Source organism: Helianthus annuus, chromosome 12 (assembly GCF_002127325.2).
Source record: "Helianthus annuus cultivar XRQ/B chromosome 12, HanXRQr2.0-SUNRISE, whole genome shotgun sequence".
In the NCBI taxonomy this organism is placed as follows: Eukaryota; Viridiplantae; Streptophyta; class Magnoliopsida; order Asterales; family Asteraceae; genus Helianthus; species Helianthus annuus.
The window spans coordinates 37,440,175-37,465,747 of NC_035444.2; the positions used below are offsets into that span (position 1 = coordinate 37,440,175).

Consider the following 25,573-nt stretch of genomic DNA (forward strand, 5'->3'; position numbering starts at 1 on the left):
TTTTTATTAAGAAAATATAAAACTAATGACGGATGATGATGAAACCAACGAACTTTAAAGTTTGTCTAATTCTAAGTAAGTGTTTAATTTACGATATCAAGATAGTTTTAGTGTCTTACTGATTATAGTATCATACATTCAATACCATGATAATTATGAGCTAACAAAGATGTTTATATACTTTATCAATGATGTGACCAACATATTAACTGAAAAAATAACAGCTAAGTTGTTTTTTATTCGTTCATTTAAATTTAACCACAGAAATAAATAATGTTTGGTTTAAGATTTGTTGTTTTGGTCTTAAACAACATACACACAAAGAATACATAATTATCTAAATATCTTTAATACAAATAAGTATTATAAGAAATTATATACATATATACAAACCCAATATACCGACTTGGTTGTCAATGTGTTTACTATTTGAAAATAGTAAATTCAGGAGTCAGGAGATATCAAATGACATTTTTCTCCATTTTAATCCCAAAAAACATGATACCTGTACTTGTAAATATCATAATGTATGAAGAAAAAGATAGGACAACCGTTTTAAATAATTTTAAACTATATTACAATATGAAAGAAAATAAAATTACAATGTAGTTTACACTTAAAAGAAAAAAAGGCGATGGCCGAAGATTCGTGTTCAACTGATTGCGTGTGTTTTTTTTTTTTTTTTTTTTTTTTTTTTTTTTTTTTTTTTTGAAAAACATATCAGATAAGACTTGAGTGCAAACGCACATGAAAGTCGTAGGAAGGAACTTTAAATTTTGGAAATCGTTTTTGTGGTGTTTTGTTGCGTTTGAGAGTATTGTCGTGTGTATAAACTAGGTTAGCAACCTTGGTTTTGTTGACAAATTAAATCAGTAATAGTTGAAAACATTAAACCCAAGAGTTGGATTTTTAAAGCGTCTTTAAGACAATTTGATCAGTTTGATTCTCAAATGAAATAACACGACATTTTATCTTTTAACTTCTCAATAGTAGAAACCAATGTCATTAGCTATCCGCAATAACTACGTATCTCCAGTGAGAACCTGTCGATACATATTAGCAACAAGTTTCTATTGCTAACCGATGGTGGAAACCACACGCGCATCAACAACAATGGGCTGCTTAGTAGGAACCCACAACCGCCCATCAGCGAAAACATGTTGTCGGCACTAATTGTCATAAGCAATAAAGTGCGCCATTAAAATACCATTAAAATACCATTATACGGTAATTGCCCACGATCACAACGTACTACGAACTAATGTCTTATTATAAAAACACCCTTTTCTTTTCTTTATACTATTGATTAGTATCTAGATCCAGCCTAATAATCAAAGAGGATATGGAGAGGGGTGTAGGTAGGGGTGCAAACGAGTCGAGCCGAGCCCGAGCTCGACTAGGCTCGAGCTCGTTTAACATATGAAAGCTCGAGCTCGAGCTCGGCTCGATTCGAGCTTTATTTCTATAGCTCGAGCTCGGCTCGAATGTATTTTTTCAAGCTCAAGCTCGGCTCGGGCTCGACTCGTTTAGTATTTATTAATTATAATTATTGTTATACATATAATTTAGTTATTTTTTATATTTATATTAATGGTAAATATTATTATTTAAATATATGTTTAATATATTAATAAAAAATATATAAAAAGAAAGCTCGTTAAGGCTCGCGAGCCGGCTCGAGCTCGATAAGCGAAGCTCGGGCTCGGGCTCGTTTACTAAACGAGCTTGTTTTTAGGTTCGGGCTCGAGCTCAAGCTCGTTTAAGCTCGGCTCGTTCGAGTTTTTTTTCGAGCCGAGCTCGAGTAGCTCGCGAATAGCTTGGCTCGCTTGCACCCCTAGGTGTAGGGAATACAAGGGTAACTTTGTCAAAAGAAAATTTATCTTGATTAACACACTGACTAAAAGCAAAAAAGAATAAAAGGTAAGAGCTGGTTCTTATGAAACGTCGCCCACCGTGGGGCTCGAACCCACGACCACAAGGTTAAGAGCCTTGCGCTCTACCAACTGAGCTAGACGGGCCGTTTGAAATGTTTTTCATTTATGTTTATTAGATCATTATACACGAAGACTCGGGAAAAAGAAAACTGCATGTATAGTCGTTTTCTTAGTTTCAGACTTTCAGTTGTTTTTCATTGTTAGTAAATTTTATATATGATTTTAATTTAATATGATATGACATATTTTAGTTGTTTTTAATAGTTAATAAATAAATATAATATAATATAATATATGATTTTATATGATATGATATATTTCAGTTGTTTTTCATTGTAAATAAATATTATATATGATTTTAATATGATATGATATATATGGCCGGCCCTGAGGGTGAACAGGGAGGACCACCAGTCATGACCCGATATTTTAAAGGGCACGTATTTAAAAAAAAAAAACCCGATATGTATGTGTAAAAATAAATAAATTAATAGTGTATGCCCATACAAATATCAACATAAACATAAGCTCACTTACAAAACTATTTTTATGGTTTAGATTAGTTATTAGCCCATTAACATTAGGCTTAGACCTTTAGTGAGTTCAATACCCAATTTCGTTAAGGCACGACGACACGTTTTTTCGAGCTCGAACATGATACATGAATTGGTCGGCCCTGATGATATATATCTTAAAGTGAAATTTTAAAGTTAATTGCTAAAATCGTCTCTGAGGTTTGGGCGGGTTTGCCATTTTCGTCCAAAATGACACTTTTGTACCAAATTGCCCCCAACGTTTGTAACTTTTTGCCATTTTCATCCAAATCACTAACCTAGTTTATTTTTTCTGTTAAGTTGAGAATATTTGGATGAAACTGTCAAATATAACAGGGAGGATTTTGGCAATTTACTCAAGCTCTTTTAAATTTCTTTTATTTAATTAATTTTTTTACATATATAATAAAAAGAATATACATGCAATTTTTATATGAAAAAAATAATAGCTTTGTCACATAATTTTTGTAAATTTTCATCCAACCACTAAGTTAATTTTTCTATTAACGCGAAAGATGTTTATAAACGAAGACAAAAATTAATTTCTAATTTTTTTATATAGATCAGTTTTATAAAAATAAAATATACTTAAACCTCTAAATTTTATAAAACTAAAATGCTGGTGACCTTATTGAAAAAGGTCAAATTAAAAAAATCTTATCATATGTACCAAGTTTGTAATTATCTTCTACTCTTTTAAATTCGCTACTAAGGAAAAACAGAAATCAGTGCCCCCCCCCCCCCACCTATCAAAAAACGTATCGTTACCAAAGCTTAAAATTACCCACCAAATTGTAATTATAATGCTATGAACCAAAAGTTTCTTACTCAAGGCACTCAGAATAAGTATTAGTTAGTTACCCTCATAATTTTAGTTAACTAAATATTTTATTTCTACCAACATATTCCTAGGTGCTCAATACATTTAAAAAATATGTAACCTTTTACAATTTTTTTCTATCTCTACAACTGATAAATACTAAAAGTTGTAATCGATTGTTATGTGTTGCACACCAATGTCGTTTTCTCTTTATAAAACTGATTTATATAAAGAAGCTGTAAATTAATTTCTGTCTTAATTTATAAAATTTAAAACATGCTTCACCTTAACAGAAAAAATAAACTGAGTTAGTGGTTTGATGAAAATTTATAAAAATTATATGACAAAACTTTTAATTTTTTCATATAAAAATTGTATGTATATTATTTTTATTATATATGTAATAAAATTAATTAAATAAAAGAAATTAAAAATGGTTTGGCTAAATTGCCAAAATCGTCCCTGTGGTTTTATATTTACCAGTTTCATCCAAATATTCTCAACTTAACAGAAAAAATAAACTAAGTTAGTAGTTTGAATGAAAATGGTAAAAAGTTACAAACGTTGGGGGCAATTTGGTACAAAAGTGTCATTTTAGACGAAAATGACAAATGTGCCCAAACCTAAGGGACGATTTTGGCAATTAACTCTAAAATTTTATGTAATGCTAATCTTTGTTTGACTAAATATGCGAATTGTGTCGTGTCTTTCATAAAAAAATATTGAAAGCTAAGATCTTATGGATACTCTTTAAGTGGGTGTGGGCGTGGGCGTGGGTTTTGGGCCTTTTGGCCCTTTAACGTCGGGTGCTCTATCCTAGTTTGGCGTTTTGGTCAGCGTTACCTGTTTGGCGTGGAGATTCTGTCTGACGTGGGGCGGGGGGCTGAGTGACATGGCGGGCTGTGTTTGGCTGGTTCAGTGTAGGTTTTTTTTTTTATAATTTTCTTTGTAGTTTTTTAAAAAATTTCCACATGGTTGGCCACGCCCAGCTAAGCGATGCCCCACCACACCCCTAGTTTTTGAGTTAGGTTTTTTTTTTTTAATTTTCTTTGTACTTTTTTTAAAAAAATTCCACATGGCTGGCCACGCCCAGCTAAGCGACGCCCCACAACACCCATAGTATTTGAGTATTAGCTTGTGGATCTTACCCTCGTCATGTGTCGAACAATGCCCCCAACCCAAGCCCCTCCACAGCCCATAGCCTAACGAATGCACCCAAGTTAGTTATTGAACCTCGGTCTCCATTTGGTTGTTAACTTCAAATTTTATTTATGAGTCTGTGACATGTTTTCTAAGTCCATGTGTTATGAATTATGGGGGCAAACAAATCATGGAACAATGCAACGCCATGGGCGCTAATGATTTTCTTATGCTAATATTTGTGAGTGTATATCATGTATTAAATGTAGATTGAAAGATTAAGTGAGAATGCAAATACGAGGGTTTATGAACCAAGCAATTGTGGTGTTTTTAGGGTCTTGCTAATGAAGCTTTACTTGTTTTTTATTTCTTATTGAAAAAAAAAATTGGTGTAGTTTTGTTGGAAAACAGAACCAGTGTTATACAAAACTAATGATTATAATCAGGGGTGAAGGATAAGAGAGGCGGGGAGGGGCGCCCACCCCTCGAATTTTTCGCTCAGTAGTGTTATATATATGTAGTTTTCGTATAGAAATTTGTGGGTATATACGTTTTCGCCCCCCGGTTCTATAGAAATTTTTGGGTATATACGTTTTCGCCCCCCGGGCCAAAAAATTCAAGCTTCGCCACTGATTATAATGTGGTTATGAAATTTGAAAGTGGTAATGTGTATATACATTATAAATGGCTAAATATATTTTACTTTGGTTAAATTCCTTAATGGATAAATTAGACTTTTCGTCCTTTATGTTTGTATTGAATTGCAATGGATAACCTTTAACTTTAATAATTACATTCACAATCCTTTATTTAGAAAATTATTACACCTTTCGTCGTTTACCACTAAATAGGTTAAATTTTTCAGTTAACTTTAATCACTTAAGGGTAATTTAGTCTTTTAACTTTAAAAGAATTTTAATAAATAAAACGAATATAATTTAACCATCACATCACCAGTGAAGCATCAAATCTACCCATCTAACAAAAATAATTTAATCAGCACTATCAAACAAAAAAAATCTCCAGTGAAGACCAAATCAAGCATAAACTACAACCCACCGCCAGTAAGGGTTTTCATTAGTCTATTAGGAAAGATGAGGATTTAGGGTTTAAGAATATGGATCAAGTTGAGAACAAGTTGGAACCGGTTGAGCAACCGGTGCATCGCCTGAGCCGGTTTGAACAGGTTTAAGGTCTATAGATCTACATATAACTTAAAGTTCTTCAGTCAGACTAGTGGTGATGATTTGGTGCTTTGGACGCTAGAAACCATGGTAGAAGACAGTGGTGGCTGATGGTTTCACCATCAAGTATCTAGGGTTCAGATCCTCAACTATCTAGGGTTCCGGTGAACTGTAAGTTTTTTGTGCTTCGTGTGTTATAATCAAATGTTGTTAATTAGTTTATTATTGTGTTTGTTATTGATTGATTATGGATGCCTAACATATAATCTTGTGTTGTATGTATATATGTACGTATGTTTGATTAGATTTATACACACATATGTGTGTATGTTATTGAAATAGATTTGGAAATTGTGATGATTGATATAAAAAAAGGTTAAATTGCACTTCATATTGTTGTAAAATGAATGATTTATTGGTTGCGGATCACTCCAAAGTGCTGTTATTTGCAGGGCAAGCTTTAGGAATGCAAAATCTTATATATGGGTTATGTGCTTAGGATTCCATCTATTGAATAACACATATCATATCAAACTCTAAATATTTATTCCGATTTGAGGCAAGTTGCTGTAGTTTTGAAGTTTTAAAAAGGGTATAATCTACGCTACAACTTATAATATGGCTACCTATTAACATAAAATTTGCCTGGCACATTTAGCATTATCTTGATATCTTGTAATATGAAACCTACTGCTTATTTTATAAATTAGGTAATATAGTTCATTAGATTTTTTGTTTAATTTGAATGAAATTTTGTTACCGCACACTACGAATTCTGAATTTACTATCAGAATCATCATCTTTTCTTTAGTTCAGCTCATGTTAGACTTATTGTTGTTTTGTAGTGTAACACCCCGAAAACGGGTTTGGTAATCAAACCACGTTGATACTAAAAGACGGGTAAAGTACCTTTAATGGTAAAATTAACCTGAAAAGTATTAGGATTTATTTAACTAAACCTAATATTAAATAAAAGTTAAACGAAAGCTTTAGAAGAAATAAAGTTTATAAAAAGGCCCGAGTTAACGGGACTTAAAATAAACTGAGTCCTAAATTCCCCAAACTCATTAAGTTAACTAGGAATGTTTAACCTAGTTAATAAGTGGAATATTGTTAGAAATTAAGTGGGTTATGGCCTATTTAATAAACTAACCAAACAAGAGGGGCCAAAGTGGATAAACTTGAAATTTTATTTATAAAATGAAATTTAAAACAAAACACACACTTAGTGTGTGTGTTCTGTTCGACCAAGAGAGCTCCCCAGGAGCCACAAACCCTAGTTTCATAAGAATCATCAAATTGAAGGCTCAAAAAAAGTCTAAATTCACAATTGAACGTGAATTAACGATCACCCAAGCTAGGGGATCATAAGGTATGTCAAATTTTAATGATTTGTGAAGTTGTGAAATTTTAATAATCATCATAATCGCGAATTATGAATGAATTATTGAAGCTATGATTGAATTAGTGATGTATACATGCTTAGGAACCAAACCCTAAGTGAAAATTATGCATATGATGATATAATTTGAACAATTTGATGATTTACCACACTAGGATAAGTGGGTATTAATCATATGATGAATTTGATGATATAATTATGATTAGAATCATCATACATGATAGTAATCAGGAAATACTTGAACAAAGTGTGTGTTTGAGTATATAATCATACTTGCTAAGTAGTGAGTTTAGTATGATAAGATGAAAAATCAATGATATATTCATGTTGAATGATGTATGATATCATTATGTGTTAAAAATGAACTAAGTTGTGTTAAATTGAAGAAATTCGATTACATGAACTTGGTTAAATAAGTAGTTAGAATGGTAGCCTAATAAGGATGCTTACTGTCTGATGAAAAAGTAATAAAACGAATAGTTAAGCTACATCGTGTAATTATTTTTGTCAAATAGGCAGTTTGACTCTTTAAAGTCAAAATGATCAATGATATGATCGAATGATAATTTCGACATAAAGATCGTAGGATGGAATAGTCGTGAATGATTATGACTAGTCTAACCATCTTACAAATTACATTGATAGTTTGACGCTTGACAAGCTAGGTGAAAGCTTGGGAAGGAAGCGGGTCAAACGGATCAAGAATGACGGAAAAGCATAAATTGGATGCTAGGTAAGTACAACTTACACTCTTTGTATTAAATACCTATTGGTTTTATAGGTTATGAATAATATAAAGTCTTGTTGAATTATGATGTTTCGACACGGCATGTGCGGTTCGGAACAAAGGACAATGATAATAAACCATGTTTAATGGTTAAAAAGAGCTAATACGGTTATTTAGTCAGGAAATGACTAAAAGATAGCGAGTTTTGAATGATTACCTTATAAGGTAAACCAATGCAAATAATAGGGTAAAACGGTAATTTGGTCACTCGTTGACTAGAACCGTTAGTTTTGAAAGACACTTTATGGCGTAAGTCATAATGGGTAAAAAGAGTTAAGAAAATTGTTTATAAGTAAATTGACCGTACGATGTAAACCGGTGCGAGTCATGTAGACGAGATGATAATAAAACCATCTCCCAAGATATACAGTCATTTAGACCAAACGGGTCAAAAGGTGAAATTATTACCCTTTGACAATATCGACTAATGGTTTGTCGAGTTGTATAATTATAGGAATAAATATCAAATGGATATTTACATCGCTATTACTTAGTGGCTATTAATGCAAGGTATCGAAACGGGTCAATATATTGATCCGAGCCAGGTATGTATAATAGGTTAACTACTCAATTTGAAACTAGAGGTTCATTGAGAGTTAAATGAAGTCAAATAGACATTTGGTTACTTTAATAAGTAAACCGAATGATTCATATGATGGTCATTGTGTTTTGAGAACATAATGACTTTTCAAATCAAAATCATAGTTTAAAAGAGGGATTTTGGGTCGAGAATGCGTTTAGAAGTCCTTCATTTTAATGAAAGGTGAAAATGGACCAAAATGCCCTTATAAGCTAAATAGAGCAAACGACCCTTAAAGGTTGTTTGGAATAAGTTTTGTGATCAAATAAATACTTGGAATAAGTATAAAAAGCGAAAGATGTAAATCTATGGGTCAAATGACTCTATAGGAGTCTTTGCCGTAAAATGATAATCCGAGGGGTAAAACTCGGAATATATAGATTTCCACACTAAATCCACCACACATATAGTTGTGGTGGAAGATCAATTGATAAATAATGTGGAAATAAGATGCTAAAAGCGAATGAGCATGAATTATGCGGAAAAATGCTTAAATACCCTTAACGGGTCAAAATAAGCATTTAAGTAAAAACGAGTTTAAGAAAGTATATAAACCCAGGATTTGAATCTAGTATTATAGATAACATTGACTTTATAAAGTTTATGGGAAATTGAGATCAAACAAACAGGTTTGTTTGATTAATACATGAACGAGTCAAAAGTTCATAATTACATTTTTAAGCCGAAGGCTTAAAAGTCTAAAATTTTGTTAATCCGGATGTCGGATTTTAACTCCATATTATGGAGAATCAAATTACGATCACGTAGGAAGAAACGGATTGTAGAACGGATCAATAACGATCAAGTTATGGCCGTTTTCGTAAAACTGAGTTTGGCTGGGAAATATGCAGACTTGAACCAAACCTGCTGTCGAAATACACCCATCGCGCTACGCGACGGAGATGCCTATATGGCGTCGCGGCACGCGACAGGTTTGGGTGAACAGCGTCGCGGCACGCGACGGCTGTGATACTGGGCATTTTGTTGCTGTTGATCAGTTTGATCTTTGGAACTTGTATAAACAAGTTTTAAACGCTCATAACTGATAATTCTTGAGTGTTTGGACTCATGAACTTGTTCGGACATGTTTTAAACACCGAACGACTAACTCATTTCGTGTGTTATGAAATGTAGGTATAAGGGAAAGTATCGGAGGATGATCAAGCTCGATAAAGAACCGAACACAATCAAGATTCAAGTTTCCGCAAAATGACTCGTCGTTATGTTTTTAAACGGCGAATGTTTTATGAAATGTTGAATTGTGTTATTTCTTAAAAGTTTTTAAGAAATTCATATTTTGTAATGTATGTGTAAGTAGAATTAAATAATTATAGTCGAAAATTATATGAAAATCGTATAAATGGACTAAGGGTCTTACGTGTAGGTTAAGGTGATTGTCACTCGCAACAAAGTCAGTTTTGTACTATATTTAAATTTAGTTTCATCAATGCATGCTTTCAATCTAATCATTGTCTCTATGCATACCATTTTTTTAGATCCATATTTTTTGTCTTTCGTATTTGTATGCTAATGTGCAGTTATGAGATGGCTACATCTACATTTGAGTATCACGTTTTTTAGCTTCTCTATCTCCCATTAGCTTCGAGTAACTTTTATTTTGCTTTTATCTTGCATACAGTTTTTTAGATAATTGATAGGCATGAATCTCATGTGTATACTTTTTTGGTTTCAATTGTTATTGTAGGTGTATTGATATATATATATATTTGTTGATTTATATGTTGAGGCTTGCCTATTTTTCAGTTTTATTATGTTTACAAGCTACATCTTCTACTCGATTCTCATGACATGTTTTGACTTTCATTCTTAAAGTTTTGACTTTCTTATGTAAAAGGTGTGTGTTAGATCCGGGTGAAAGTATTGTTGATTGACCCCCAACCTTTAAAATGTATGAATTTGGTGTTGTTGATGAGGATGTCAATTTTGCATATTATAAAAGCGTAAGCATTTACAATTTGAAATCTTTATCCATTTTGTCGCCTACGCTTTATATTGTTAATCGAAAAAGTTATGATATGAAATGTGTTATTTTTGTAGGCATGGATTTTCATGAGCTGTTAGAAATACCACAAGGAGATAGAAGGCGTTACCATGATAATGTTTTGATAATCATCATTTTATTTGAAGGAAGGATACGAAGATCATGTGTGTGAGCGAGAACCAATGACTCGATGATATGTTAATATAAAATAGGGATAAGCTCTGTACCGGTACTGAAAATCACCAAGTATGGGTATTGGTACCGAAAATGTTCGGTACGGTTTCAGTATTTGAAGGTAAATTTTGGTAAAATACCAGTACCGTACCGGTATCGAAAACGCAAAAAATAGGGTACCGGTTCGGTACCGAAAAAATCAGTACGGAATATTTGGTACCGGTACCAAATGCCCATCCCTACTATAAAATCCGAGTGGGTAAATCCACTTTTTGATTATCTTTCTTTGTTTTCTTTAAATCTTGGTCACCTTATGTAACATGGCAATGAAGCTTAATAACTTAAAAAGAGACTTGGTTGTGCAATGTAACTTGGCTGATTAGGAATTGTAAAGGTGTGAAAACTTTACTCAATTTTATAATATGTAATTTTGTCATGGATATTCTAATAAATGACGTCATATAGTTTTATTTTATTTATATTTTTTAGGTGGGTAAATGTTTCATTAAGACAAAAAGTCCAAGTTCAGATTCAATTACTTGCTTTAGAGTGAATACTAGATTTAAGTAAAAATATTTTTTGTGAAAGCAAGCAAGTCTTGAAAGGATAGTCACATGTTATTTTTTAGCAACCAAAAACAAACTTCATTAAACAAATTGGAAATGCAGAGACTCATCAATCAACAAGTGCACAGACAAACTTAATATGAATATGACTGAAATAAAAACGAACCACACCCTTGGACATCCATAGGCTCTTCCTTGAGAGAACCTTTTGTTATTTGTTTGAAAGCGCCACCTTGTGAGTTCGACCTTTCAAAGTTATGGGTTGGGATTTCCATTAGTTTATTGTGTTAACATCAGTTTGCAAATGGTAATATCTCAAAATAGATTTCTTTTTAATTTCAAAGTTGATTTCTTTTTAATTTCACATGAGTATTAATTTGTGAATTCAACATTTGCTTTGTGTTACAGTCGGATGTATACAACGATGGAGTGGTGGGAAATTGTCACAAGTATGATCCACTAGGATGATCTTAACCCGATGCAGGTATGTCATTCACAAAGTCTCATAAGTTTTAACTTCAATATTGTTATAATACATGTTGTTGCTTTGACTTTCAAGGTCAAACATATTACTTTTAGAGGGTGCTAATCAATCTTTGTAATATAAACTTTTAAAGGTTGTATTGATGCTTGTGGACGGTAAAGGGTGTTTGATCTGATGGCAAACAGAGGAGATGCATTAGGCAACAGACATACAAAACTAATTTCTGTTGTGTGTGTTGACTGAAGTTAAGACGCTGTAAAAGATCTACATGTGTTTATTGAATAAATGTTTGGAGATGTAAACTGAAGATAAAGAGAGTTGTAAGTTTTTATAGGAACATGTGGTATGTCTTGATAATGTCTTAAGGTGGGTCATATGTTACATGGATAAAGATAGTTGTTTCTGTTTTTGAGAATTTTATATTAAAAATCTGATTAGTTGCAATTGTTAATATGTCAATTTGTGTGTATTATTGTAGTTATATATTATACATATTAAAAGATAGTGGCAAACAAAATTACAATTATATATGTTATTATATTATATTTTTTCTAGCTTTTAATTACTTTATTATAGTAATTAAACATATTTTGTGTATCTATTATATGATATAATGTTTTATAAAATTTTTAGTATGCAGTACGACATGTTTATTTTTTTATCTACGTTTTAGTATTTTTATTATATGTCGACGCCGTTTATCCTTTACATTCTTTTAATAATAAAAGTAATGCCTTATAAAATTTCAAATATAGTGTTGCGACATGCTTATTTTTATCTATATTTAAATATAAACTTTGTTTGAATCGAACGGGTAAAATATAATTAATTTTTTTGGTTTTTTTATTGTGACGAACCGAACCAATACCGTTTGAACAACTTCGGTAGCAGTATAGAGTATGTTTTATATATTGTAAGCTATAGCGAGTGTTGGAACCATACCTTTACCGTGACTAACTAAAGTGACACCGTCCTAGCAACATAAATGCCCTGTCGATTTCGACCGAACAACATTGGTACTGGTATCGTTATTATTGGAACCGATATTCGTTTTTATGGTTTTCGTCTTTCGACCATATAAAACACGTGTTGACATCATTTTGGTCGTATCATTTCTTTTATTTTTTGGTTGTATATTTTGGTTACTCTATCGAGTGCCGTTACCATACCGATCCTGTTATAAATCGAACCGATGCTACCGTAGACCCGCCGTAACGCGCGGGGAGTATTACTAGTTAATCATTAATATATATAACTTGCTCTAACCCGTAAGCATACATGCACTTTGTTTGTATTTTATTTTATTTATACACTTATAATTATGATTTATCTCTTTCTCAAACTCGGGAAGTAGTCCTGGGTGATAACTTAGTGTGTATATATATAGGGTGAGGTTCTAGAGTGAACACTAGTGTATTTGCAAACTGAGTGAACAAATACTGGCCATTGATCTACACAAGTGTATGGCCAGGATCTCATCATCAAATCGTAAAATACACTAGTGTATTTCAACATCAAATCCTGGCCATTGATCTATACACGTGTATGACCAGGATTAGTTCACTCAGTTCGCAAGTGTTCACTCTTGAACCTAATCCTATATATATATATATATATATATATATATATATAGGGTTAGGATCGTGTGAGAAGCACTAGGCTAATTGAGAAACTTGAGAAGCATTCTGGACCACACATTTTCTTTAAGCTTTTCGTTATATACATATATGTATAATTTAAAATTGAGTATATACACATGTGTATAATTCAAGATTTGACAATATACATATATGTATATAGTTGATTTTAAACTATAAAATATATGTGTATATTACGAAAAGCTTAGGAAAATGTGTGGTCCAGAATGCTTCTCAAGTTTCTCAAATAGGATGGATTTCTCTTAGGATCCCTACCCTATCTATATATATATATATGTATATATATGGATATATTAGGAGTTGTGTACAACGTTCAAAACTCCTAAAAAGTGTGAATAGTATATTTAGACATTGTGTTTTAATTTTTAGGTATGAAGATTCAGATTTTTTTGGCATGATATTATATAGAAAAACACTAAACGTAATAATTTAAGACACAATAAAATATAATTTAGACATGAAATTTAAAACACCATGCCAAGAAAGTTAATCAGTGTTTTGAATTTCATGACTATAATACATTTCATTGTGTTTTAAATGGTTACATTTAATGTTTTTCTATATAATACCATGCAAAAATAATCTAAAATATTACGTATAAAATTTAAAACATAATGCCTACATAGACTTCTTACACTTTTTAAAAGTTTTGGACTTTGTATGCAAATCCTACCAAGTGGGGAATAAATTTACAGTGGGTAATTAAAACAAATTTACATAACTAAAAGGGGCACCATGTAAAAACCCATCTATCATGCTTTGAAAACATGAGTTTTTTTCCCAAAGAGGTGTAGTTGCAAAAAATATTTACTAAAATGGGTAGTTTGAAATTTATTTATCAAAATGGGTGAAAATCTATCTATTTTTATTTTCTATTAAAAATTAATAATTGGAATAAATGGATGTCACGTGAAACTTAAAAGATTAAATGCATTTTCTCTTCTCCACAAGGAATATTGGCAGCGATCAACAACAAAGATTCCGGTGAGCTCGGATTCATAGCCATGATTTTCATGTTTCACCGCCGTGATACTTTTGATCCGTAGCCGAAAGAAGTACCATCGAATCACATGAAACCCCAAAAGAAGTACAGGCGATTTAGTCGCAACCACCATTTCGCAAGCGCCGATTGGCGTCTCGAGAAAGCTGGAAACAATTCCTCTAACCCCACGTTTTCGCAAGCGCTGATTACGACCATGGTTACGCCGATTTATCGATAGGTATAAGAATGTAAGATTTTGTTACTTTTGTGGAATCACGTACAGTTTGCCACAAAAAACTTTTCCTTATGTGGATCAGATATATACTTATGTGAATGTATAATTTTATGCATATATACATGTTGAAACACATATATTACTTATGTGGAATCACAGTGTGCTACAAAAATTTTCACAAAGTAAAATGTCAGCAACGAACCTTCTTTGGTAAGTTGCATGTTATTGGATAATTTGTGTCAGATGGATATTAAGAGCTTCCGAGCACGGCAAAATCTCCGTTGGTAATCATTCAATGCTATTCTAGTGGGAAGTGAATCTGCTCTGTGAAGCGTTCATTTGGAGTTAAGAGGGATTCTTTGGTGCTTTTGGAATACGCCGGAATCGTGGCTCAGAGCTCGTCGGAATTTTGGTTGTCAATCGCCGGTAACGTTCACAGTGGAAAGGAAAGGAACAAGGAACATTTATGTTTTGGGTTTCACGTGGCTTTTTATGTGATTATTTTTTACAGAAAATAAAAATAGATAGATTTTCACCCATTTTGGTAAATAAGTTTCAAACTACCTATTTTAGTAAATAATTTTCACCCATAATGCCTACATAGACTTCTTACACTTTTTAAAAGTTTTGGACTTTGTATGCAAATCCTACCAAGTGGGGAATAAATTTACAGTGGGTAATTAAAACAAATTTACATAACTAAAAGGGGCACCATGTAAAAACCCATCTATCATGCTTTGAAAACATGATCACACAAAACTACGCACCCAGAAACCCTTCTTCCCCCCACTAAATCCAATTCTTTGTCCATAGCTGTTCTGCTGACATCAAAATTCAAAGTGTTAGGAAATAAATTACGGAAATACGTGCATAATTGTATTTTCTTGCTATGTGTTATCTGACTATCTGTTAGTTTACAGTATGAGCGACCAATGACCATCTGACGCATACCTTCAATTGTCTGGTTCGCCTAGAAGCGAAGGTGCCTCTTCTCAGCCTGCCCTCTCGAGGTACTCTGCTGATACGGAAGAAGGAATATTCGTGTTTAAGGCTCAGTCTGAAGAGCCATTTCTTCAGAAAAAAGGGGGATGGTTCAGTAGGGGAGCACATGAGCGTAGAAAGCGTATGAAAAAGTTACAGGAACGGCGAGTGTTAGCCGCAGCCAAAAGAGAAACCGATGCATATGCCCAGGATATGCTTAATAGGGGAATAGCTAATATCCATATCTTAGCAACCACTGCAGCTGACCCAAACCTGGAACAAATGCTAGCACCCCAACCACAACCACAACTACTAGCAAGAAACGGAAGAATCGAATGCTATGAGAAAGAAACCAAAAGAATGAAAACTAAACAAAACTTGTTGAGGAAGAAGCAAGAAGAAACAACAATGGTAAACAATGATTTACATGTTCATAATTTTCAACTCTCGAATAACAATTAAGTTTTTGTTCGTGCCTAAGGCGATTAGAATCATCAGGGATATCTATTAATGAAATCGACACCAGAGGGTTTTGAGTGCATTTACGAGGCTAATCTGTTAATACAAAAACGAGGTATTGGCCGATTTAACCATATGTACTGAAGTCCAGAACTAGATAAAAAAAGTAGCATAATTAATTGTTATTTTATATGAATTATAATTATAATATTTTATATAAGAATTGTAATTATTTCAGCATGTTCGTCTATGACAACTTGATAGAATGCATTATCAACTTCTAATAACTTCTAATGGAAAAGATAAAGTATGAAAAAACATTAAAGAAAGCTTTTTCTTTGTTTCTAGGAAATATACTGATATTTTTTTTGGTGGAGCTGTATAATACTATATATATAGATATTGATTATGAAATTGTGATTTGATAATTTATATATAATGAGACCCAACTCGACTCGGACCGAAAAGAATTAATATATAATGATAGCCAAACAAGCGTTTAAAGGTACATATATGTAATACTACATGTGTGGTGTATTTTGATTGTTACATTTTTTGTAATATTTAATGTATGTAATACTTTGACTATTACATATGTAATACCTAAGTATTATACATGTGCAATATGACAAATTACATATGTGTAACTTGAAATAAAAAAAGATATAGATATCAAGGTTTACACATGTGTAAATCCTAATAGTTAAAAATAATAAACGTTGTTATGGATGTTTACACATGTGTAAATCGTAATAGTTAAAAAATAAGCATAGTTATCAATGTTTACGTATGTGTAAATCTTGATATTAAAAATATATTAAGCACATATATAGAGGTTTACACATGTGTAAATCAAAACATTATAGATATCAAGGTTTACACATGTGTAAATTGTAATAATTAAAAAATAAGCATAGTTATCAATGTTTACGCATGTGTAAATCTTGATATTAAAAATATATTAAGCACATATATAGATGTTTACACATCTGTAAATCAAAACATTAAAAAAATAAGCATAGATATCTTGGTTTACACATGTATAAACCCTAATATTTAAGAATAATAAGTATAGATATAGAGGTTTACATGTGTGTAAATCATAATAGTTTAAAAAAAACATATATATCAAAGTTTACAAATGTGTAAATCATAATAGTAAACAAAGATTCTTACTAAAGAGCAATTAGTAGCATATGATATAGTGGATAACTCAGGTGTATGTAAGTCGACAAGTAATCTAAACTCTTGTTATTATGCTATTTACACATGTGTAATTTAGCAAGCTATTACAATTGTGTAAATTGAATACTAAATTATGCATATACTACCACTATTTAACACTTAAATATATGTGCTCGATATTGATTTACACATATGTACAATCAAACTTTACACACGTAAATATCAATCGATACATAATAAAATAAACCCATCTAAATAAAAATATTGCAAAACTGATATAATAAAATATGTATATGAATATGCAAAATCCACCGAGTGAACAAACATAAAACGTAAGTAGTAATTATATTGAATTATAAAATGTACGAAGGCTTCATTTTCTTGTTGCTAATGCTACTACGCCAGCCGCCAAACTTCTTTTTTTTTTCTTCTATTGTCGGTGATATAGACAACCGGAACACTAATGGTATCTCAAAATGGGCCATGGATTTGACCTTTTTAGTTTCCTTGCCAAAAAACCGTAAGGATGTGCCACCTCTTTTGTAACATTAAACATCGCTGGCCGACATCTACATTGTTCTATTATGTGAGGCTCAACCTTTTTCGGGGCTAGAAGATAATTAGAAAGTAAGAGCATTTTTTTCATAAATAAGATATTTTAATCAAGTGAGTTAATGAGTTGGGTATCATTTAAATATAGTGCAAGCGCATTTTGTAACGGGTCAAAAAATATGACAGTTATAATAGAAAAAAATGTAGAATGATTATCTGAATGCAATTGAAAAGCTATGGCATTTTATTAAAAAGAATATATGGATAGAAAGGAACTTGGTGATTGTGTACATAACATCTAAAACAGATTGATAGAGAAAATAAAAAAAGTATCTTAAACATGACACTATTTGATTTGGTTTGTGAGCATTACCACTTGCACTAGTTGCTAATTGATATGAATTAGAAGAAAACAAGAAATAACCCCTACACCTATAGTAAAATTTTAATCCAAACGTCGATGGGTTAGATGTGAAATAACTCCCAGAAATTTGTAGCAAAATTTGAATCCAAACGTTTTTGCCGACCTTCGTCACTTTATCGATTCCTTGAGCTATAGTTTATCTTGGACCTAGAAATCATCTTTGTCGGTTCTTTTTCTCGCTAAAAGTGTCATGTTTCAAATCAAGCCGGAAACGAACGACATCGAGTGTGAAATCAGCACGTATGTTGGGTCTTCGGCTTCTTATTTGACTCAACCACCAATACATAATGGCCTTCTTTCACAATCACCTCACAGTGATCATCATGCTGAGCCGGAATCAGAGACATATACCACACTGTTGTTGCTAACAAGAAATAAAAAAGAAAAGCAGGTTTCTAGAAACTACATTTACAATTACCAATTTACCCTTATAATTTAAATGAAAGGGAAAGGATGAGAATTGTTCTCATTTTTCTCACAAAAGATGGGTGTTCTCATTTACGATTTCATGATGAGATCCTGGTCATACACGTGTGTAGATCAATGGCCAGGATTTGTTCACTCAGTTCGCAAATACACTAGTGTTCACTCTAGAACCCCACCCTAAATATATATATATATATATATATATATATATATATATATATATATATATATATATATATATATATATATATATATAGGTAGAGGATCCTGTAAAAAGTGCTCAAAGTGTGAGAAGTGTAAGAAGTGTATTATAACACTATATATAATACTATATAACACCATATAAACACCGTATAACAATATGTAACAACATATAATGCTATATAACACTATGTAACACTATATATCATTATATAACAAATATAACACTATACATCTATCATAGACATGTTATCAGACAACCTATAGTGTTATATTTGTTATATAATGATATATAGTGTTACATAGTGTTATATGGTATTATATGGTGTTACATATTGTTATACGGTGTTTATATGGTGTTATATAGTATTATATATAGTGTTATAATACACTTCTTACACTTCTCACACTTTAGGCCCTTTTTACACTATCCTTACCCTATATATATATATATATATATATATACAAGAAAAACAGTTTGAATTTAGAAAATCTTGTTAAGGATTTGTTATTTACTATTATATTATACATCCATAAAATTTTGAAGATTCTTAACTATAGATCATTTGAAATTTCTATCACATATACAAGTTTAATTACATTACAATAAGTCACAATACGAAATAAATAGTAAAATCATTTAAATGTGTCATAACACACTTATATTAAAATATAATATATACGATATATTGCTTAAAGTTTGTGTAGAATCAAGTGAGCACCAAACTGAGGTTGCAAAGTAATCATTGTGAGCGGAGCATGCGAGTAGGATGGAGATAGCTCAAAAGAAAATCGTTGTAGAATCATTGCAAGAGCCGTTTTCACTTCCAGCATAGTATAATTCTCGCCTATGCATATACGTGGGCCACCACCAAATGGAAGAAATGTAGCTTGCCCCTTAGTAACCATTGAAACACCTTCTATAAACCTTTCTGGCTTAAACTCATTCACATCTTCACCCCACATATCTTTGTCGTGATGAAGAATCAATATGTTAACTTGGATAAGGGTTCCTGCCGGTAAGGTTAAGTTACCTAATTTGGTTTCTTCATGTACTAGTCGTCTAATTAATATTGCTGGTGGATATAGTCTGAGAACCTCATTGAAAATAATGTTCATCTACACAGTGAGATATAAAAGGAATAAGAACTCCTAACATACTCTGAAGTCATCAATATTTGGTTATTATAGTACGAGAAACTTACAACTTTTAGGTGACTCAAGCCATTAATATCTGGTTTCTTTTCTCCAAACACATGTAAAACTTCTTCTCTAGCACGTCTTTGCCATTCTAAGTATTGACCTAATAAAATCATAGTCCAAACAAGCATATTTCCGGTGGTCTCTTGCCCATTAAAGTAGAAAAGTTTGCATTCTTCAATGACATCGTCAATGCTTAAACCAGAATTGATATGCCCATGTTGCTTAATTTCTTTGTAGTTGGAATCTAAAAGTATGCCTAAAAGGTCATCATGGCTAGCTTCCCCGGCTTTCATCGCAACAACTCGTTTATTAACTATGTTCTTTATTAAACCTTTCACTTGCTGGTTAATCTCTTTCATCCTCTTATTGGTTTTTGTTGGCAGAAATCTATTAAATTTTATTTTATTAGCACAAAGTTCTAGTTATACTACCAATTTAAGCATTCAATGGAGATGAAAAGAAGTTTGGAAAGCAACTTGCCTTGAACCTGGAATGTAAACTGAATTAACGACTTTCATAGTTAGTTTTGCTTGTTCTCTTTGAAGTTCAAATATCTTTCTCCCTTCCTCAAAACTACTACCAAATGATGTATGTGAAATTACATCACTTGAAAAAGTTTGAATATAAGGCCACACATCCACTTCACATGAGGTTTCATTGGTTAGAATTTTCTCCCATTTGTCTATCATCTCTTTGCAACTCGCATAATAGGTTGGTACCATATGCTGCAAAAAATATATATGTACAGATGAACATCCCCATAAAGGGCTTCTTTTGCGTAATAAAATAAGGCTATATCGATCATGTGATAAAAAAAGTTATAGGAAGAAAGTAACCTTGAGCTTTTCCATGTGGAATGCAGGATTGATGATTTTTCTATGTTTAACCCATTGATCACCCTCCGCATCAATTAATCCTCTAACTAGCAACTTTATTAATGGATTACCTCCCCTTAGCTTTTGATATTTATTATAATTAGCCAACACCTCTCGTATCATAGTTGGTTCAGATACGTGTACCACTGGTTTTGTTCCCATCCATGTAAAACAAGTCATACCTATATTCAAGACAAAAGCCCCAAAAACATAAGGGCCCCATAGATATATTTAGATACCTGTTCTCTAAAGAATATACAATAATCCAAAGCATATATGTTTAGGGGTGTTAATCATGGTGGGTTGGTAGGTTCATCTCGAACACGTTTTTCATGTCAAAAACACTAACCTTAACCCGAACGCACTTAAAAGCATGTAACCCGAACATGGCCATTTAACCTATTTATCTTAGTATGCTATACGATTTGACGGGACCTGAAGTAGTAATCAAGTTATAAACGTGTTAATCGGGTTGGTGGTTGTAATAGTGGGCTAAACTGTTGTAAACGGGTTTTCGGGTTGTCATGTTTAATTAAAAAGGTTGTCAGGTTGACATGTTTGAATAATAAGGTTAAACAAATTAACTTGAACACGAACCGGAAAATAAAGTTTTCATGGGCGAATATTTACTCTTTCAATTTCTATTTCAGTTCTATCATTAGTTCATAACTTTTCCGAATAGATGAATTGGTCTCTGGCCGGTTCCGTCATCCCGATCAATGAATCCTTCGAATTCATTTTCACTGAAATCTTTTGAATTCACAGGTTCCATCGTTCCCATCGCTTCTTACTTAATGGTTAGGTCTGAATTTTACAAAGCCGGATATGAGAAGCACTGACATAAGGCGGCTTAAATGCAAATTAAAGGATGTTTACCTCCCCTATATTCATGTTTGTTGGCTTATACATAATGCATGAGTGTTAAATAATAATGTAGTACCTTGATGAAACTTACACTGTGGGAAGTGGAAGGAATCGTCCTGCAGCAGCCAATTCTTTCGTGGAAAGGAACAAATCATGATCACAAATACGAGGAGGTATGTAGATATCTCGTAAGTTACTCGGTTTACCATTCCAGTTCTATACTTCTTAACCTAGCTTAGATCTGTTCGTTTCCAACTACCTGTTTTGGGTTTTGAAGTGAAAGTTCATTTGTTGGTATGTTGTAGTTTGTATAAGACTGTATTTGGGGCAACGATCTACGAGGTTTGCTACGGCTGATTATAATTTATATTAGATCTTGGGTTCCTTACAAAACTTATTGAACTATAATGCTTTCTTAGGACAATTCTTTGCAAGCGGTGTGCGCAAACGATGAAAGTGATAAGAGGCTAATGAGGTACTAGAATCAACATATGGACTTGACTTTGTTGCTTATAGTTTTAGAGATTTTGGCTTCTACTATTTATTACCACTTTCTTCTTTTTGTAGTGTTGAAGTTTTCAAATCAGAAGATATCGATTTATGATTTGTTGTTTTATTGTCTGCAATCTTATTTAGAATAGGTTATTATTTATATTATAGCTGGAAAAAAATCGTTGTTTAATAAAATGTGTTATGTAAAATTTCTAAAAACTACCCGTGTTTTATACGGGTTTTACATCTAGTATTTGATTAATTTTAACTAATAAAGAGTGTACTTTACTTGTAGGCTTTTCATTTTATGTTTCATTTATTTTTTAAGCAGTTGCATGTACGTAGTTAGATATAGTATAACAAAATATTAAAGATCATAACAATTACCATAATATAAATTAGCAACACAAAGTTGCTTTATGTTGTTGTACATTATGTATTGGGAGTCTTTCAAAAAATAATTGATTTTTTTTCATTTTCAACACAAAGTTTTTATCTTTTAAATTTAACCACTTTAATTTTTTAGCTTTTTTTCAAACGGTTTATGGATAGGATGTCGCTAATCGGGTTAGTAGTTAGTATCATCAAGTTAGTATTAAAATTCCCCAGTATCTGGATTTGAACCCAAGACCTCCAAGAGAAGCAAAGCTTCTCACCTCCCCTTGACCACTAGCACAAGAGATCATTGGTATAATACGTTATGATTGTACGGTATAAATTTGATTTACTTTTTGTTTTGATCCAATCGCAATGCTTATACAGGTTACATTAAGTTCGATCGGATAGGTCGAAACGCGCGTTTTCATATGGTTAATGCATCACGTAACGTTTGTACTAATCCATTCGATGTTTGCACTGTGGCCGCGATGCAACGCGCGCGGGTGTTTTTGCTAGTTCTACTTAATTACAGATAGTATAACAAAATAAAAGAACCAAAGTTTCATACCAATAGTGGTGAGGGATTTGTGGTAGAAGGGCGAGGCGCGATGCCCGATATCGTGAGTAAGATTCATGGGTTTGGATATGGCTTCGTTCATCATTTGCATAATCTCTTTCAGATCTCCATACAACAATCTATAAGGGGTACCCTGAAGTCCTTGATCTTTTAAAAACTTCTCCATTTTCTTTGGTCTGAACCACAACCAATTCAAAATCCTCCATATATAAAACAAGCAGATTGCTGCTACTCCAAGAACACAAGAAACTGTGGTGATCTCCATGGCCAGTGGGTATAAAAATTTCTTTTTGTTATTTTGAAGCTAGTGTAGTGATGAAAAGTAAGACAATGATGGAGATTATTTATTGTTGGGGTGATGTTCAGTTAACCCCTTTGTGGTTTGAGTGGTTGATGGACTGATGGTTATCATACATGTGTTTTTTAACGTTGTCATGGCAAGCCCTCCATAGTCCACATTAGTTAGCTGAGTGTAGATATAGCCGAAAGATTTATGACATTTTAATGTTTTTTTTAAGAGTAAATTATTGCTTTGGTCCATGTGGTTTAGCTAATTTAATCATTTCAGACTAAAAAAAATCTTTTAACATATCAGAGACCCTGATGTTGCATTCTATAACGGTTTTGGTCCCTGACACTAACTTTATTACTTTTTTTGCAGTTAAGTGTAAGGGTAATTAGGTTATTATATACCTTAGGGGTTGTTTTTGATTATTAAAAAGTTCTTTTAGTACTTAAGAGATTATTAATGCAAATATTCTAACTTTTTTTATTATTTTGTTATTTTCATGATTATTATTTAACAAAATACGTTTTAAATATATATATAAATATGTACTTTCATTAACCGTTTATTTTTATAAAAGTCGTTTTAAAAAATAATTTGTTATTTTACATTTTGTTTAAACCATCTATGGTTTCTAAAATTATTCCTTTTAAACCATTTGTTTTTTAAAAACATTCTTTTTTAAGTCGTTTGTCTTTTAAAGTTTTTTTTAAACACTTTATTTTATACAACTTTTTTTAAAATCATTTATTTTTAAATATATCTAAATTACTCACTTTTTTAAGTCATTCATTTTTAAATTTTACAAAACGACATGTATGAGAAAAAAAAAGAAATGCAAGATTTGAAAAAAAAAAAAAAAAGAAATGTTCTAATAGAAAATTTGTAAAAGATTATTCTTTTTTCAAATGTTTTTAGAAAGTTTTATTTCTTATTCAAATCTTCCATTACTTTGACCGTTTGTTTATTCAAAAATCGTTATTTTTTAACCTTTGGTTTATTAAATTCCTGTGTTTTTTAGTTCCTTACACTTGTTAACTTATTTTTTTTAGGTTTTGCTTTTTTTATAAACATAATTTTTTAATCTTCGTTTTTTAAACCACTTGTTCGTTTAAAATGGATCGTTTTTAAATTCCTTCGATTTTTGAAATCGTTCATTTTCTGAAGTTCTTTTTCCGTAACGATTATTAATAAACTGAATACAAAGTTTAAAAATGAACGATTTAAAAAAAGGTTTTAAAAGGAACGGTTTAAAAAGAAACGCTTTTAAAAATTAACGACTTAAAATAACAAATTGTTTAATAAAGTTAAAAAATATTTTAGAAAGAATGGTATAAAATGAATGGTTTAAAAAAACTTTAAAAAAGGAACGATTTTAATAAACAAGCGGTTTAAAAATGAATAATTTTAAAAACGATAAACGGTTTAAAAAGGGTTAAAAAATAAATTATTTTAAAAACGGTGTTTTTAAAAAACAAACGCTTAATGAAAATACATTTTTATTTGTATATATAAAACATATTTTGTTAAATTATAATCGTTAAAATAACGAAATAATAAAAAACTTGAGTAATTGCATTAATAATCTATTAAATATTAAAATAACTTTGTAATTATAAAAAACAACCCCTAAAGTATATAATTACCTTTACACTTAATTGCCGAAAAGATAACAAATTTTGTGTCAGGGACTAAAACCGTTATAAAATTAATGCAATAGTAGGGTCTCATATGTTAAAAGATTCTCTTTTAGGCTGAAATGGTTAAACTGGCTAAACCACATGGACCAAAATAGTAATTTACTCTTTTTTTAATGTTTAGATGTCAAGGTATTTGATATCAAAATAAAATATAAACGTTATGTTTAATTTTTTTTTAATATTATTAAAAACAAAATATCTTTTTGGTATTGTAACAGCATTCACACATGTTTTGATTGGTAAATTTGACTAAATATGAACCACAACCCGACGCCGGTGAAAACTATGTATTTAATTTTGTTTTTACGTTTAAATTATTGATATTATTTTTCTCTAATAACATTAACTTGTGTTCATTAACGTTTAAAAAAAAAATAGATGTAGAGTCATGTGTAACTTCTTTTATAAATTTTAGAGTAAATTACAAAATTTGTCTTTTGTGTTTATACCAACTTTCAATAGTCGTTT

At 31.6% G+C, this 25,573-nt stretch overlaps 1 protein-coding gene, 1 long non-coding RNA gene and 1 other non-coding gene across 3 annotated transcripts; 1 reads left to right on the plus strand and 2 right to left on the minus strand.

The window, feature by feature from the left end:
- Window positions 1-1,945: 1,945 nt before the first annotated feature.
- TRNAK-CUU lies at window positions 1,946-2,018 on the minus strand. Its single transcript has one exon. It is a non-coding gene; the product is annotated as a tRNA-Lys (tRNA).
- Window positions 2,019-5,457: 3,439 nt separating this feature from the next.
- Window positions 5,458-9,867, plus strand: LOC118484873. The gene is made up of 3 exons (XR_004874799.1): window positions 5,458-5,803; window positions 7,680-7,767; window positions 9,536-9,867. It is a non-coding gene; the product is annotated as an uncharacterized LOC118484873 (long non-coding RNA).
- A 9,421-nt stretch (window positions 9,868-19,288) lies between these two features.
- On the minus strand, window positions 19,289-23,435 carry LOC110894689 (cytochrome P450 CYP72A219). Its single transcript, XM_022141915.2, has 5 exons — window positions 23,111-23,435; window positions 20,770-20,990; window positions 20,414-20,658; window positions 19,936-20,320; window positions 19,289-19,849 (listed from the first exon to the last, which is right to left on the minus strand). Exons 1-5 carry the CDS (start codon window positions 23,382-23,384, stop codon window positions 19,424-19,426), a joined length of 1,551 nt encoding a protein of 516 aa, XP_021997607.1. The 5' UTR covers window positions 23,385-23,435; the 3' UTR covers window positions 19,289-19,423.
- Between the last annotated feature and the right edge of the window lie 2,138 nt (window positions 23,436-25,573).